Here is an 18476-nt window from a genome sequence, read left to right on the forward strand (position 1 = left end):
GCTAACTAGGCTCGAGGAAGCTAGGCACCCCATTCCTACTTTGTAAATCGTGCAATGTTTCGAAACCATCCGTCCTCTTGTTGCTCTTAAACTAGGGGCGCTTTCAGATAGAACTACATTCTTTTACAAGTCAAAAGGGCTAGTTTTATTTCACCCTAGCCAAACGCACACGCGCTCCCCACCACCACCACCTTTCTCTGTGTGTGCGTGTTATTTATATATAAACAAATAAGGCACTGAGACGTTAGGAAAAGGGGAAGTAAGACAGCTGAGAGCAGAGACAAAACATGCAGAGGGCCAATTCGGGCGTTAAAAAACGCAAATAGCCGCTACTCGAAATATTTAATATTTACTTCAGTTGGGACACTATTGGCATAATTCTCCGGAAACTTTATATATATCGCTCGTTCTCCATATATACATACACACAAAGCTCTCCTGCGAAAGACCCTACTAGTGGATCAGAGTCGCGCCTCTCAGGACACCAGAGCCCAGTGAGGCTATGCGCAAGAGAACCACGCTGAAGATTGCGTCCTGTGACTGCAAATTGCTTCGCAGACTGCGAATTCTGCATGCTGTTCAGGGGGGAATCATTTAGGGTTCTTCTCAGCGGCCCAGTGGGGCAGCTCTTAAAAGGCATCGAAAGAAAACAACATTAACACCAAGATCTTAATACAAGCCTCTGGAAACAAATGGGCTTCGAATAGGGGCGCCCATATTTTGAAGTAGCTCCCCTCTGTTTAGCATTATAATACTCCGAACCCGTCCACGGTACTCGGGAGTAGGATCTACTGCGTTCAAAGGGGCTTACTCTAAAGTAAATGTGCATATGACTACAGCGCAAGAATTGTAGCTCGAGTAATTCTGACCATTGTAACAGTTTTTAGAAGATGCTTTTAAAATACACACTTTTTATCTACTCCTCGCTCTCTCTGCAACAGAAGACATATTTCGATTTAGGTTTTTTTTTTTTTAAAAGATATAGATCTTAGAGTTAAATAAAAAGCGAGTTTTAAGTCTGTACTAATAGGAAGGTGTTTTTCCCCCAGAGTTAGCGTGGTTTTGCATCTTGATAGAGCTGGAATTTATTTCCAAGCAGGCATCCTTGGGAGGGATTGAACCCCCTGGCGGGCGATTCTCAGCTTTAGGTAAAAGCCACGGTTGTTGAAAACATTCAGAATCATTGGGATAATTTATTGGGATCCTCATGTTTTATGTTCGAGGTGCCAGTCGATATTCTTCAGCTTTTTTTCTTTCCTTAAAAATACAAACCGTTCATTGCCAAAGCCTTTAGAAAAGTTTTGGTACAATCCAGCCAACCTTAAGGTTATTAAAGCCTCATAAATTTCAGTAGCTTACATCTCTTGAAATAAATGGACCTAAGGCTACAATCCTATGCACACATCCTTGGGAGTAAGCCTTACTGAACTCAGTGGGACTTACTTCCGAGTAAACAGGCATGTTCTTCGGCTGAACTAGCTGCTGTCCTATGCAACACACTTCCAGTGCAAACCCATGTATGTCTACTCAGGAGTAAATCCTATTTAGTTCAGAGGGACTTACTCTCAGGTAAGTGTGTATAGGATTGCAGTCTTACTTGGAAGGAAGTCAGGCTGACCTTAGTGGAAGTAAACTACCAGGAACCATGCATAGGCTTGGGCAGGATGAGGGCTTAACTTGGCTGTGCACACACCGGGAGAGGGGGAACACAATGCACATTTTTTCATAGGCAAATATTTGAGAGCACGATCCAAACCATTTACCGTGTGTGTGTGTGTGTGTGTGTGTGTGTGTGTGTGTCTGTGTACACATGACTAAATCCTGGGGAATATGGGAATCCCTTCTCAGTATTTTTCGCAGAAGAGACATTATCTCTAGACGTTCAGGCTATTTCCTTCGATGTCCCTTTTTGTCAAACTCTACTTACCTTTCTTGCGCTGGCTTAAGGTGACTGGAGAGGCAGTCTGTTTGGTTAAATTAAAACTTAACACAGAGGCTCAAGATTCACTTTCTGCCTTTCAATCTGTAACGGAGACAGGTAGCAGTTTAGCTCCCGATGATGGGGGAGGGGGGGCCCCCCGAGGAGAGAAAAATGCTCTCTCTCTCTCTCTCTCTCTCTCTCTCGCTCTCTCGCTCTCTCTCTCTCTCTCTCTCTGGCCTCCTTCTGCACGGTTAAGAGAACTATTTTGCATAAATGTAGTGTTTGCCATTCCATCGATATGGGGGCTTTCTCACCACCAATATTGTTCATGCGCTCGGTCTGCCTTCGCTTTCCTAAAACTGTATTCACTGAAGCATCCACCTATTCTGCACTCAGGGGAAGAGGTGTGTGTGTGTGTGTGTGTGTGTCTATATATATATATATATATATATATATATATATATATATATATATATATATGAGGGGGGTCTTAGATTAAGAAACTATTTTGGTTCCAAGTTCAGCTGTAATGGCAGATAGCAAGGAGTGGGTGGCTTAGCTGTCTAGTGGAACAAGTAGATTTATTTTAGACAGGCATGAATATTTCAAAATTAATCAGGCTGGCTATTACAGTGAAGGAAATTAAAGTGCAAAGCCATTCTTCGCCACCACCCCTTTACCCCGCCCCATAGTTTCGTGGCTGATATTTAATTTTCTCTTTAAAAATGCCACCCTTTCTTTATTATAACTGAAGGCCTCTGCATGCGTGTGCGTGTGCGTGTGTGTGTGTGTGTGTGTGTGTGTACGCGCGAACGGGCGCGCGCCTATGCGTGTGCCTGTTCTTACAGCCTATGTAAAAAGCCAAACACCTTCTGTGAAAAAAAGGCGGGGGCATCGCAAACCACTATAATATCTGGCCTTAATGCGTTGGATAATACATTTTCTCCCTTGATTCCAACACGCAATCAAGGAAGGAACGAAATGTTTTACTGTACATCCTCTGTATGGACAGATCTGGAAGTTATTTCCAATGACTCTTCACATTTTTTTTGTACGTTGATGTTAAGATGGCGTTTATTTTATTACTAGTTTTCGCGGGGGATACGAGTTGTGAATGAGATTGTTGTGCTTACATAGTGCACAAACATAATAAAAGTGTTTTAAAAAGAGAAAATTGTTTTCTTTCACACGAGTGTGCAGACCAATGGAATATTAAAATATTTTAAACCATGCACTGACTCCCCCCTACCCTTCCATATTATAAACAGGAAAGCAATTTATATTTGGACTTCCAAAGGGTATATATATGTTACATTTTCAAATATTTTTTTTAATCTTTAATGACAAAGACATTGTTGTCGCCTAAAAAAAGATAATTTGACCTTTGAGTAATGGGAGAGAAAAACCCTACTAGATCTGTTTCAGTGAAAATACAATGGCTAATCAAATACCTGTTTGGCTCTTTGGAGAAGCAACGTTGCCTGCAGTAAAACACTTGCACCCGCTAAGTGGAGATATATATATATATATATATATATATATATATATATTCCATAACCAAAGAAATCACCTCTTTCAGGTGGTATTCTATATTTGAAGTAACTAGAACAAAGGTAATTAATAAGTCAGTGGAATAATACATATATACACACTGACTATATTTCTACACACACGCACACAGAGCGTTTCCTTCAATCCACATCTATTTCTTTTTCAGTATTTATTGTCCCCATTCAATGCTAATGAATGTGGTTATTAATGAAAAGTTGATCGGATACTTTAGTTTCTCCAAATCCTGCCCGTTTTACTTAAACCGAAGCCATCTTTTCTGCCCCTGCCTTCCTTCACAACGTTGTTCTGTAAGCTGCTCCCAGTAACAGTTTAAGGCTGCAAACAAACTTTGATTCCTGCTACAACAGATGTCAGAGTTTCTTGAGTTTTGGCTGCGTCTGGGGACATCTTGTGATGTTTTTAGAGAACAGGACATGATCTCACATGGCGAGAAGCTCTTTAGTTCCTTAATCATTTCACGGTTCCTTCGGAGGCTTTCTTCCCACCTAAAACGTTTAGTTTCAGCTCAGTGATCAGCTGCAAAGGCTCGGCGGGGAGCGGAAGAGTTGAATTATTCCAACCTGCAAGCAGCCCCTCAACAAAAAAAACACACAAAAAAAAAAACCAAAAAAAAAAAAAAAAAAAAAGGAAAAAGTGGAAACTTTTTTTTTTTTACCCTTCTCTGTCCATTTCACCAAGTCCTGAAAAATCAGAATGGAATTAGAGAAAAACTACACGACTCCCAGGACTGGCAGATCAGGTAAGGACTGAGATTTTTGATTTTGAATGATGCTGTTGAAAACAATTAAAATATTTATCTTAAGGTTTAACATGTGTTTCATAAGCAGACTGCATGTGGTATCTGTGTATATACATACATACCACAGGCGAGCAATGGATGTGTATGGATTTATAGAGAAAACCGGTCCGTATATAAATCACATTACTCTAGAGTAGTCGCACCAAAGTCCCATTGGGATTACTCTCGAGTAAACCTTTAACGGCCTGCACTCCTCCTGTCATAGCATGTCCTATTAGAAACAGGGATATTGCAAGTTTTTCTTTTATTCTTAGTGTCGACAATAAGTTATGATGTAATGATACAGTGTGCGAATTATGCGTTTGTCTTTTATGTGTATGGAGGTACGAATTCTCTCGCTCGCTCGCTCTTTTCTATGTATTCATTATGGGGATCAATCATTCCCCAGCAAAAGACAATAACTGGGCTGCAATCCTAACCGTATTTAAAACTTGGAAAGAGGCGCCGCTGTCATCGCTGGGACTTCTCCCAAGTGAATGCCTTTAAGGGCGAGAGGTTTAGAAAGGGGAACGCGGAGAGGGCTGATGATGAATACAGCTTGAAACCGCTTCGCAGCCCAAGTTACAGCCCTGGAGACCAGAAATACGAGACTTTTCAATGAATTCAGCCGATGGAAACCTCCGTATTTCTGTTTGATTGGGTGGGTAGTGCGGATCCGGCAGTGGGAAACTCCAGGGTCGACCCAGATGATCTGAACAGACAAGCAAACCAGCGAACAGGCTGAGAAACGCGTCTGCCTCTCCCTGCTCTCTGGCTACCCAGTGGTGGCGTCGGCTGCTACCACTTTATACCGACGGCGCTTGCATACTAAATCCAGCGCTCTCATATTGGTCTCTTGAAGGGGTGGGGGTGGGGGTGGGAGAGAAGGTGGAAGCGTCCACCTTTTTCGAAGGGATTTCAGAGTCTGAGATATGGGGTGAGCCGAGACGGCGTTTGGGGTTCCTGTCTGTACGACCAGCCGGTGGGTGCCTTTTGCTCGCCGGGGATGTCCCAGTTTTTAAAAGTTCTCCCCCCCTCCTTCCCTCCCTCCAGTGGGAAAACCCCCGAAGCTTAATTCTGGGGGTGATCGCGTGTCTGGAGAGCGGCCTGACAAGCTGTCTATAAATAATGTGATTTCAAGGCGATCGATGAGCCCTTTTATTAGTTAAATCGTCTGAATAATCGTTCCATCGATAAAGCAATTCATCGCTCTTAGCTGCGGGCTGGGCTGGGCTGGGCTGGGCCGGGCCGGGCCGGGCCGCACCGGGCCGGGGGTGGGGCTGGGAAGGCCCACAAGGAAGGGAGAAGAAGAGCTGGATTTATTTTATTCCCCCCCCCCCCCCCGCCCCACACACACCCTCCTTCCTTCAGCCCGCAGTCCAAGGTGACTTGCATGCTGTGCATCAGAGACATCTCTCCCCCGCCGCCGGCCCCCATCGCCACAAATGGCTAGTCTGTTTCCTGGCTTGACCTTCTCGCGTACAGGACAGGTTGGGTGAGGGGGGGGGGGCGGCGGCGGGGAGTCGCAGCCGCAACAAGAGCCACCTTCCAGCACCGCTTGCCTCGATCGATGACTTATTTTTCCGAGGGCTGCAGCGCGCCGGTTCCCAGAGCGGGTGGCTCTTGTAGCCAACTGGTTCCTGCGCCTCAAGGCCTGCGTGTCCAACAGAAGCCTGCGATAAAGATATCCCAGCGCCACCGGGGAGATTAAGGGAAAGGGAGACGAATAACCCCCCCCCCACCCCATCTCTATCCCTGGAGGGGAATAGGCCTGGCCCTGCTGCACCACGGTGATGCCACCACTGCGCCGGGGCTCGCTTCGCTTCCCGTGGCCCCTTCCCCAAATAATGGCCCGCCTTTTGTCCCCGTCAGACTTTCCTACAAGGCAACAAACAGTAGTTCTTCTGGCTGGCTGGGGCTGCTGGTTTGGTCCCACCCCACCCCAAACACTCTGTTTTGAGGGGCTCAAGTCACATCTCATTCAGGTGAAGTCATTCCACTGGCAAAAACTCGGATTGATTGCAATGACGCTCAAGCGGACGCGCCACTCCTAACGCACGAAGGCACGCCCGCACGCCCAAGTATGCGTTTACAAGGCGCGTTTGAGCCTCCTTGATTTCCTGCCTTGGGAAAGATCGGCTTATTTGTTTGTAGAAAGGGCAACACTCCAGACACAACACGCCGTGTCCTAGAGGCCCAAAGAAGGCGGGTCGGCTGGGCTGATGGAGAGCAAAGGTCATGGAAAGGTGACCCGAAGTAGTGGTGATGGGGCCACTTAGCATAACTCTTTAGGGTTAACAAATATATATTTTTTTAAATGGAGGGAGTTATTAGGTGGCAGGGCATTCTGAAAAAGGCCCATAACAGTGACTGTTATGTATGTTCGTGGAGCTTCGCCGCGCAGCCTTAGAAAAGGAGAGAGGCAGGCAGGCAGGCAGACTTCTGCCCGGAAGAACTTACACATTGAACTGCGAGGATGGATGGATGGGGACAGCAACGGGAATCGTTTATGTCATCTACCCCTTATTTCTTTTCGACCCGCAGCCATTTCCTCCCCCTGGCTCCCCACAACCAGAAGCTGTAAAGCAATAGCCTTTTGTCCGTGGTTATGCCAGAACCAACAGTTTGGATTCTGAAAGCGCGAGGTAGCCTTTCCCATTATGTCTCGATTTTGCATGTTTGCTAACAGGCAGCCCAGTCCTACGTCTGTATCCCTTAACCCGATGCAATCCAGATGACCTACTCGGAACAGAAGTAAGGCCCACTGACTTCAAAGAGCCCAGCGCCTTGGCAAGGCGTGCTTAAAATGGCAGCCTTCAAAGGAAGCGCCATTGAGCTGAACTATTTCGGCCCCTTCGATCCTAAAGATCATGGATAGGATAAAACAAACCTCTTATGAAGCGTATTACTTGGACGCAAGACTTATGGAGCTCCATAAAAAGTCGTTCCAAGACAGGGTTGCAATCCTGCGACTGTAGTCCAACGGGCTCTAAGCGTGTTTAATCAGAAATAATAAACTCTAGGGAAGGTCAGTCAGCGTTGTGAAGGCTGAACTCACAGGGACTTAGGTCTTAGCTAGACCTAAGGTTTATCCCGGGATCGTCCGGGGGTCATCTCTGTTCATGTAAATGACACACAGGATATTGTGGGAGCAGGCAGGGACGACCTCGGGATAAACCTTAGGTCTAGCTAAGGCCTTACTCCCGAGTAAACATAACTTGGATCGGAGTACATTGGAAGTAAGCCCCACTGTCCTGGGGGTGTTAATGGCCAGTTACCCTCACTTCCACGCCTCCATCCATTCTTCACAGTAAATATTGCTGACGCTACTAATAACTAGAAAATCGGGAGGCTTCTATTCTTGATTCAAAAGGCCGATTGGAGACAGCATAGTCTTCAGTATAATCGTGAGTCAGTTGGAGGCAGGGGGAAGAGGCAAAGGCCCTGAGAGAACCCCATAAGCGTTCATCATGCACCAGGGCTGAAGCTTCTTCCTAAAACCGTGCACAGCAGCTGCCTTCGGAATGGCGGAACTACCGTGTGTGTGTGTGTGTGAGAGAGAGAGAGAGAGAGAGAAAGAGAGAGAGATTCACTTGTTCTTGGCGTCGAAACGCACCCTCCCCGCCGTCTCCTTCATTGAGAATAACACAGTGTTGATGGACAGTCCGGTGTCCCAGCGCCTCTCTCGTGCCACTGAATCTAGACAGTCTGTTAAGGGAGGCGCTTTTCCCCTCTGTGACCCGTGAAATAATCTATAGAATTGTTTACTTTCAGCTCTGATCTCACTGTCAAACCCCCTCCTCGATACAACGCACGTGGGACCCACGCTTCCACTCTTGGCTTTTGCCATCTTGGGTGGGGACATCATGACTCATCCTTGCTTTGCAGGATACAGTTTTGTAGCTGGTAAAAAGAGAAACTGGGGGGGGGGGCTTAAGGACCAATGCAGGAATCAGCCACAATGTTTAGGTTATTGGGGCTGAGGGGTGTGTGTGTGTGTGTGTGTGTGTGTAGAAGGATCTGGGGCGCGGTGAAAATCGGGCAGGGGAATTGAACTTGCCATGGAGGTTGGTGGTTCAGGTGTCAGTGGACAAATTTCAGCAAGGCTCAAGGCACCATTCAGAATTGGGAAGAAGAAAAGGCAGCTTGTTTAAATATTGTGATTGTTTAGATACCTCTATCCACACACAAACACACACACACACTTTGACCACAGCTACAGCGTGGCACCGTTCATTAAGGCAGCCTTACCAACAAAGGAGAAGCTGTCACCCCTGTTATTTTTAATGCAAAAGGGATATTGTGGCTTTGATATACGCAGAACGTATGAAGGTGGTGATAACAATAGAAGCACAGAGCTAGTAATAGAAAGAATTATGATTAGAGCCATCGTTGTGCCTAAGTCTTTACGGAGTAGCGTAAGCAAAGTATTCCTTGCACCGAGGAACAACAGTTTAGTCTGGGTGGGGGAGGGGGCGTCCCTCATTGTGTAGAACCCGGAGTTGGCCTGAGATAAAAGTGCTCTTGAAGAATAATCAATGTGGTTTGAAGTGTGTGTGCGTGAGAGAGAGAGGGGGAGGGGGGGAGAGAAGCGATTCCTCTCCCCACCCCCGTGGTCCGGCCTGATGGAAACCCTTTGCTTGGAATAATGGCCCTCATCCGTCCCTCAGCGTTCAAGAAATCGTGAGTGACAATCCGATCCACAACCCACTCGCACTAGCTAAGATTTGAATGCATGACTGCGAGTGGAACAGCCAATGGCTTTACAGTCCTCGCATTTAGGTTTTAATTGGATTGCGAGTCACGCGGAGAACGTGTGAAAGGAGATTGCCACCCCCCTCCGATCCTAAACATGTTTATTTGCAATGGGGGTTTGGCATGGAAGTTACTTCCAGGGATCGTGGTGCTAAATACAAATCGACCGTTCCGGGCGCCGCAGAAGCCCCTTCCTGCCCTCTAAGCTTCTCCAAATATTATTGCACGTTAGGACTGGGCTTGAAGAGCCGACGTTCTCAAAGCTTAAAAGGCCCAGCAGCGTGGCTGAAAATGCCTCCCTTCCTGACGTTCTTGGGACCCGTGCACTTCTAACATTTAAGAAGATTAAATGAAACTGATATAACTCCCTCGTATTTGGAATTTAGAAACCCAAACACTCACCGGGGTTTCTTGCAGGTGCCCTGAGGAGTAGGCCCTAGGCTGCACACTTACTCTACTTCCGAGTAAACTTGCGAAGGGTCGGAAAACAAAACATGGGCCAGAAAGTGGAACACGCCACCGTGCAAAAATCGAAGGCAAAGCAAGTCTTGTTCCAAGATGGTTTATTTGTTTGAAAAGGTACATGGATGGGTAGGAGAGGAATCTCAAAATATCTCTCTCTCTCTCTCTCTCTCTCTCTCTCTCTCTCTGTTGTTTAGAAAGTAAATCTTGAGGAGGCACGTGCACCCTGCCTTAACTTCAGAGAGGCGATCTGCATATAATCCAATTAGTCTTGCTTTCTGTACAAACACAACGCGACTGCAGCCCGGATTTCCCCACCCTCACTCCGTTGTTCAGCCTGTATTAGTTGATATAAGAAAGAAAGACGTACAAGGAGTGGAAATCATTGACTGCGAAGGCCACAATCCAATAGGGGTGTCCTCCTACGCCGGCCCCATTGAAATGAATGGGAGCGTTGAAATGAAGGGCGCAGCTCCCATTCATCTCTATGCGGATTGCACAAGAGACCGACCTAGTGGATCGTGTCCGATGAAAGGTAATAAAAAAAACCACAGGATCTTGTGTGGTCGTTCTCAGCTGACAAGCATCTTCCACGTTATTTAAGGAGACGTTTTCAACTTAATGTTGGGGCACAGTGGGCGGCTGTGATTGGGGTGTGGAGAAGGAGTGGAAGGTCTTCTTTGGAGCCGGAGAAGATGAAATAATATAGAAATCGGCAAAAGTTGCCCTGTCCCCTTACTAATGGCTGCAGAGAATGGGTAGGAAGGAATCCCAATCCATACATTAAAAAGTTTTGCATGGATCTCAGTGGGATGAGGACTGTATTTCCTGGAAGTGTAAGGCGTAGCTATCGAAGCCTGGAACTCAGGGATTACCTTAGCTGCCTACTAGGCATAAATAATTTTACGCCACCCTACTCTAGGTTGGTGACACGAGGAGCAGGTCTTCTCAGGTGGTGGCTCCCGTCGCCGAGAATTCCCTCTCTCGGGAGATTCGCAGAGCTCCTTAGTCAACTGGTCTATAGGTTCACGGTCACCACTAATTTCTTTTTGTTTTGTTTTTAAAAAGGCATTTGTGTACTAATGATGTTGCTGGCTTTTTAATTTTAATTGTCTTGATTACTGTGTTCTATGGAATTTGCTTCCAATAATAATAATAATAATAATAATAATAATAATAATAATAATAATAATAATAATACTTTTGATGGGGATACATAGCCATCTGATTCCCCCTGTCCCAGAAGTTTGGTGTGTGTGTGTGTCTATGTTTATCTTTTAACATGTAAAAACCAGCAGGAATCTTGGGACAAGGTGAGAAAAGGGCAGTGCAGAACCTACAACCGTGTTGTGGGTGTGTGTATGTGTGGGGTAGGATAAGCAGCTCAAGGGCCGGTATTAATCCTGAATATTAAATAAATTCAGTCAAATCCAGCCATTGTGATGCACCTTTAAGTCCCATTTATTTCATAGGACTGCACACGTGTGCACACTTAACTGGGGTTTGGAATAGGCTGAAATCAGTGGAACTCCTTCCGAATAAAAATAACCAGAACCTCCGCACTCATCTCTCCGATTGAAAACACTGGGATCTTCTAAATGGCTTAGGCTGCAGTCTTATATCCACTCACCTAGGAGTAAATCCTGAAAACTTAATCTGATTTACTTCTGAGTAGACACATATCTGATTGCCCTATTAGGTGGGAGTAAACCTCATTGAACTAAATGGGAGTTACTTCTGAGTAGACAGGTATAGGACTGCACGATTAATTCATTGCTTTCGATGGACATAACTTCCAAGTCAATGTGTTCACGACTGGTGTATGTTTTAGAAAACGTCTTTTTTTAATTATTAAAAATTCTTTATAATAATAATAATAATAATAATAATAATAATAATAATAATAATAATTAACAACAACAACCCAACCCCCAAACACTGAAGCGTTTCCCTCCTCTAGCAACATTGCGAAGACTATGGAAGGGACAGAGGTTTTATATGACACAAAATTAAACAGAGATTATCGTTAGAGAACGGAAGGTGCTGCAAGCAGGTTGTGTTCTAGTGACATTGGACTGAAGGAGTTAAGTTCCACTCATTTTAACAGGATTGTGGATCTACCTGCATAAACTTTAATCAGCGGTAACCTGACCTTTAGAGGTAAAATCACATAGTTAATTACAGCTCTCTAAGAACGTATTGCATAGCCTTGTTTTATTATAGCAGATCACACGTTGAGCATTATTTTGCCAGTGGGTGGGGGGCAGAGAGAGGGGAACCCCACACACTCACACCCCTAACATCTCTGCTTGCTATTTAGTCGAGGTTGCACACACTCTCTGAGCAAAGTGAAGTCGACAGCCGCTTTAGACAAGGTTCAGCATACTCACCAAATCCCACCTGGCTGTGACAAGTGCATTCGGGAGGCTGAAGGGAGGAAATGAAATGATGCCACTCGAGTTCTGCAGTCTCATCTTCCTAACTAACTCAGAAGAAAATCCAGAAAAGTAAAGAAAGTCAACCTAGTTCATTTCCTGGGACCTAGAGATCCTGTCTCACACATACATAGGTGCCTGCTCACAATTGGTTCTGAGTTCAAGCATGAAAAACAGTATGGTGTAGTGGTTAGGTTGTTGGAAGTTCTGGAGATCTAGTCTCCACTCGGCCATGAAACTCACTGGGTGACTTTGGGCCAGTCACTGACTCTCAGCTTAACCTACCCAACGGAGTTGTTGTGAGGATAAAATGGTGAGGAACGGGAGCATGTGTGCCCCCTTTGGTTCCTTGCAAGAGGAGAAAAAGTGGGATACAAACTTAACAATAAAACAATAAAAACAAGGGCAAGTTCACACGTGCATATTCAGCACTACAGGAGGAAGTGTGTGTGAATAAACAACCCTCCCACATTTTTTAAAAAAAACACACATAGAGGACTTTCACATCACCTTCCCACAATCTTGCAGGGAGGGATGTGCATGTGTGAATAATCTAATTGTATATTCGGTTTTGCTAACTGGGGCTGCAGCTTTAGGGCAGCAGTCTTTACTTTACATACTCAGAAATGAGCTACATTGACCTTTCTTTTAACCCCAAAGAAATGTGTATAGAATGGGGGGGGGTGTGTATCTGAGCCCAGCACATCAGGGCCTTGTCACAGAACATTTTGTGAACTGCCCAGAGAACTTTGGCTATTGGGCGGTATAGAAATGCAATAAATTAATAAATTAATAATAAAAATTTCTTTGGGGACAGGTTTGAAAGTTCAGAGAGGGAGAGTGCCTCTGAAAATGTGTCATTTCGCTTTGGGCTCTGCAGGTCAGATCACAGGATGTGATTTACCATCAGTATGTCTTCTTTGTAAACATGGAATAGAAAAGTATCACTAGTTGAATCTAAATGGCTGGATCTAAGCCACTCTCTGGAACACCTTGACTTGTCATTTGATGAGAGTCCTTGGAATTTTTCTTCCACCCTTACATAGAATTACAACTCCTGGTTGAGCATTATTGCTGTTAAACAGGTTTAATTAATACTAGTTCAAATGCAGAGGCTAAAGGTACAAAAATGGGGGAGGGAACAGAATGCAGTCTGGAATTGACTGCATCTATTTATTATTTATTTATTATTTATGATTACATTTTTATACTGCCCATCAGCTGAAGCTCTCTGGGCAGTGCACAATCAAAAACCATAAAATACAAGTATAAATTTAAAACATTAAAAGTTTAAAAGGCAATATAAAACCAGCTACATTAAAGACCAGGGAAAGCCTATGCAAAAAGGTATGTCTTCAGGAGATGTTTAAAGGATATTATGTTTTCTGCCTCCAGAACCACACGAGAGAGGATCCTCCAGAGGGTGGGTGCCACCACAGAGAAGGCCCACCTCTGAGGTTCTTCATGGCGGCATTCTGTTCATCTTGGAATGGCCACTAGCTATACCCACTGGGTTGTATCCAATGTTAGCCTAACTTAAGTCCCAGTAATTTCAATGAGCCTCCTCTAAGTGGGGCTAACACTAGATATACCCAAGTTCCAGCATCCTATGAATTCTTAATCAGAAGAAAATCACATTGTGTTCAACAGGGCTCACACCAAGGTATGGGTGAATAGGGCTGCAGCTTTAGGAAGTTCAATTGTAATCAATAGGATTTAGTTTCGGAGTAAACATATTTAGAGCCTCATCACACAGGGGAAAATCGTGATTGCTTACTGTTGCTTCTCCACCCTGGTGTTTGTCCCTCATTACTTCCTGTTTTGAAAGAGGAAGTAAACAACGTGCTGGTGGCCCGTTCAGTGGCCTGTTTTGATCCTGCTGCTTCTCCTGCACACAGCAGGAAATAGCGGCAACTTCCGTCTTTAAAAATAAGTCGGACTTCCTGGGATGGTTTTTGTTTTGTTTTTTTGTCACTGGAAGAAGGCTAGAAGGGGCAGGAGGGACCTGCGAAAACCGTGAGTGCCCAGTAATGTCTGATGGAGCTGTTATATTGGGAAGCTCATGTTACAGTCCCACTCAAATGGCTAGGTAGAAATGCAGAACAATCTCTCTCTCTCTCTCTCTCTCTCTCTCTCTCTCTCTCTCTCTCTCTCTCTCTCTCTCTCCCCTCCCTCTCCCTCTCCCTCTCCCCCTCACACATCCACGTCCAAGTCCAAATGTTAATAGGGAAACACCAATACCATCAGTTTGCAGAAGGGACACTGGCTGTTCAGTGAGAGGCACTGGTCCAAAATTTGGGGACAGTGCAAGTAGAGAAAGGGGAAAGGTTTGCCAGAGGGGAACTCCCCCTGCTGTTAGTTCCATAAGGCTGCACTGGCAACATGTTGACTATTACATGCAGGTCCATGTGTCTTTTTAGAGAAAACCAGAAAGCATAGAAGCTGAAGTGGACATTTTGGGAGGAAACGCCTAGAGGATTGCAGTTGCAGAAAACAACTAGGAAAGGGGAACAGGCAGAGCTGTAAGGCCTGACCCACAAAACAATTAAGTGAAAGCACTTGGGCTGAAGCCGGGTCAAGGTCAAGGCAATTGACGTTAAAACTATTAAAACTATTCTGGATAATAAGCTTGCTGTTGTGGGAGGTTGGGGCACAGGGTATCCAGATGCAAAAGGACAAGGCTCCCACACCTTTAATAGGAGTGTAGAAAAGGGAAATTCAGGTGGTTGGTCAAGCAAGCTATACCTACTAAAGTTACTTCTTCTACACAATTGTTAAAAATGCAGGAGCACACCCCTGTCGTCCTTTGCACCTGGCTACCCCAGATGAGGGCCTGGTTTAGACAACACACTAAACCATGCTGCTTAACCACAAAACGGTTAAGAGAATGCATGAAGCAGCATGGTTTAACGTGTTGTCTGAACCAGTGCCATATCTCAGAAGTAACATTTTAGTGTAGATTGCAGTGCTTAGAAATGGGCCCCTTCAAACTTTATCCACACCAGCCTTCCTCCACCTGGTGCCCTCTAGGGCCAGATCTACACCTTGTGTCAAATCATTACGATCTCATCACGGTAACGCTATATCCCTCTTGCACATTTATACCTCACACAAAATTACATTTCTTGTGGCATTTTGGATAATGTGTCATGAAAAGCAGGGAACAACACTTTTAAAGTGGTATATGGAATGTGTCATGCGCCCCAACAGTTATCAGTGCACTTCAATACTGCTATAAAGCAGTAGTGTAGATCTAGCCTAGATATGCTGGACTTCAACTCCTCCACCAGCATGGCCAGTGGTCAGAAATGCTGGGAGTGGAAGTCCCAAACATCTGGACGTTTACTTTCCCCTCACCCCTGCTCTAGATGTTATGGAGCTCCTAGAACTCCTGACCATTGACCATGCTGGCTGGGGCTGATGGAAGTTGAAGTCCAAAACATCTGTAGGGCAACAAGTTGGGGAAGGCTGACCTACAGTTTTGTGTGTGTTTTATGGTGTAAATATACCTAATACTAGAAAACCAAAGAGGTTAAGGCGATAGATTTCAACAAAATTTTATAGTAAAATAAGATGAAATAAACAATCAAGACTATAGAGCACTTACAATATGCAATACATATTGTATTGCATATTGGCTGTTGGTTGTTTTATTATGGTTTTAATTTTTGTGAACCACCCAGAGAGCTTCGGCTATTGGGCAGTATAAAAATGTAATAAATAAATAAAAATACATTTAAAAATACAGTAAAAAAGTGCTTCACTAGCTTGATTGGCTTGGCCAGACGCGTTTCAACTCGGAAGTCTTCTCAATGGCCGATCACTACAAAACATATATAAAAGCAAAACATTTATGAAAACTTTTCTCCTTATCTGTGGCATTCATAAATGTTTTGCTTTTATATATATTTTGTAGTGATCGGCCATTGAAGAAGACTTCCAAGTCGAAATGTGTCTGGCCAAGCCAATCAAGCTAGTGAAGCACTTTTTAACTGTATTTTAAAATATGTAATGTATTGCATATTGTAAGTGCTCTATAGTCTTGATTGTTTATTTCATCTTATTTTACTATAAAATTTTACTGAAATCTCTCACCTTAATCTCTTTGGTTTTCCAGTATACTGTTTATGGTTAAGGCCAACACCTGTTTTTTGTGCAAGTATATATACCTAAAACATAAAATGTGAATGCAATGAACAGATGTGTGTTGAAACCTGTGTGTATCATGCAATCTATAGGGTGGCCAAATGCAAAAGAGGACAAGACTCCTGCACCTATGATAGCTGTGTAGAAGAGGGAATGTTGGCAAGTGATCCCAGGACATGGCCTGAAAACATGGAGGCAGCCACCTTGCTGAAGCTAAGCAGGTCTGGGTTTAGTCAATGCTTGGAGGAGAGACTATCTGGGAATCCCATGTAGCTACCTTGAAGAAAGGTGGGATATGGAAGAAAGGTGGGGAAAATGTAATAATTATAAAACAAACAAAGAAAGAAAGTGTAGCTTGCATGGCCTCTTTCGCATCTGGTCAGCGCATTAGGCTTCCTGTTGATTTTACACCCCATTGCAAGCTGGGGGTTGTTGATGTACAATATGTAAAAACTGGCCTTCAGAAAGGATTGCGTTGAGGACCACAAAATTGGCTTTCATGGAGTTCAATCCAACGGGCTCTTGTTCAACGGTATTGCAGATGGCAGCCTAATGCAATAGAAGTCAGTCCGTTCAAAAATGATTCCCTTTGCTTACGAAGGAAAGGTGCAGCTTCTGTAATATCAGGAAATGGATACTTCCTAGCACCTAAGGATGGTGTTGGCTTTTGTTACACATGACACAGGCCATTTCTCCAAAACTAGGAGTGAAATTGGATGGTCCATATAAGAGGAAGGGGGCCTAGCTTTGTATACAGAAATAAGCAGCACTGTCAAAAATATGTTCAGTAGTATCTTCCACTCTGGACAAACAATGCCAACATTGTTCTATTGGTGATGGCGGTGGTGGTGTGTGTGTGTGTGTGGAGAAGAGGCAAGTGTTAGAACTGAGTACAGTGATGATTTGTGTCTTCCAACAAGGCTTTGATGTGTGTGTGTGTGTGTGTGTGTGTGCGCGCGCGCGTGTGTGCGTCACAAAATAAGATGGCTTGCAAGGGCGCTGGTGAGAGCATATGCATAGAGAGAGAGAGTCCATCAATGACCGGAAGAAAATGTCCAAGCTCAATACAAAAGGATACCATCTTCAAAGACTGCTGAACCAGGAAAGGGAGAGGGGAAGGAAGGAAGGCAAATCCAGATATTGGTTTTTGCAGCACCCTGAAAAATCTTTATGCTGTTTCGTTTCTTGCTTTCCCACCTATTGTTCCTCACAAATGAATGTGCTGAAAATTCACAACCCAAGTTGTAAAGCATGCTCATAAAAACAAAAACAACTCACTTGAACTTAAGTTAAGAGCACTGTTTGAATGGCTTGTGTGGATAGGGCAGTCAGAGAAGTGTTGTTGCAAGGGAAAGAGGCCTACAGCGTCTTGCTCTAGTAGTGGGTCTCTCATCTCAAAGGTCCTTGACAAATGAGGTTTGTGGTTACTATGGAGCTGAAAGATCACACTCGGAAACGCATGCTCCTCTGAGTTTTAGATTTAACTAGAGATGTCCTTTCAAATTCCATTCTCTGTGTGTGGGTGTGGGTATGAGAGCGAAACAGGAAGAGAGGGAGAGAGATGGGAGGGAGACCAGATTCACAGCCAGGAGCAGCATTTCAGAGAGACCAAATATGAACTCATATATACTAATATGTGTTAATATGAATCATAAAAATAACCACACTACAGTACGCTTAAAACACTTTTTTTTGGCATTTTATATAAAAGCAGGCCTTTTGACCAGGCCCCCCAATCCTTTTGTTTTCAGCCCCCCTAAACTTGCTGTGCCATCTCAAGGTTTCAAGCACAATCCTATCATCTCTACTCAGAACTAAACCCCCTGGAACACACTGGGGCTTACTTCCGAATAGACAGCTGCGCTGGAAATTGCAAACACCCGTGGTCATTTTTTTGGCAGTCACTTTTTAAACACATCAAAATAACTATAATGCAATATTATCAGTTATCACCACCACCTTTTTTTGTTGGTCCAGGGGTTTGTGGCTTTGGTAGCCTCTTCTATGACATAGACCCATTTAATTCTTTACAGCCATAATAAAGACAGTGAGTTAGTTGACCAGAAATGTAAGGGCTTCAGAGGCGTAAACCATATGTACTGGTAGCCGGAAATTCGAAGTGAGATATGTGTGCCTCCCTAAGTAGTACCTATGGATTTACCCAATGAATACAAATAAGATCAAATAGTAATTGGTGGAAGCTAGTGTGGGGGAAAAAGTATATGGATAAACACTATTGGGGGAGTATTTAGATAGGGGGAGCAATTGCTCTCTCTGTACTTTATATTACCTGTATTTATTCTTTAGCTTTACCTACAGCCAGCACAAAAGTTAATAAAATACATAGTTTCTGGTGGGTGTGGGTGGGTGTGTTCCTATGAATTTTAAATCCTCCTCCCCCAAAAAG

The 18476-nt window shown here is 44.3% G+C and overlaps 2 protein-coding genes across 2 annotated transcripts in view; one reads left to right on the forward strand and one right to left on the reverse strand.

The window, feature by feature from the left end:
* Positions 1 to 18476, reverse strand: part of GRHPR (glyoxylate and hydroxypyruvate reductase) — a 272841-nt gene that overhangs the window by 248264 nt on the left and 6101 nt on the right. The gene's annotated exons all lie outside the window — the stretch shown is intronic.
* PAX5 (paired box 5) overlaps positions 4179 to 18476 on the forward strand; it is a 291002-nt gene continuing 276704 nt past the window's right edge. The window contains exon 1 of the mRNA XM_063129089.1: positions 4179 to 4232. Coding sequence (XP_062985159.1) covers positions 4187 to 4232 — 46 coding nt within the window. The 5' untranslated portion in view covers positions 4179 to 4186. The remainder of the gene's footprint in view (positions 4233 to 18476) is intronic.

This window comes from Elgaria multicarinata, chromosome 6 (genome assembly GCF_023053635.1).
Source record: "Elgaria multicarinata webbii isolate HBS135686 ecotype San Diego chromosome 6, rElgMul1.1.pri, whole genome shotgun sequence".
NCBI classification, from domain to species: Eukaryota; Metazoa; Chordata; class Lepidosauria; order Squamata; family Anguidae; genus Elgaria; species Elgaria multicarinata.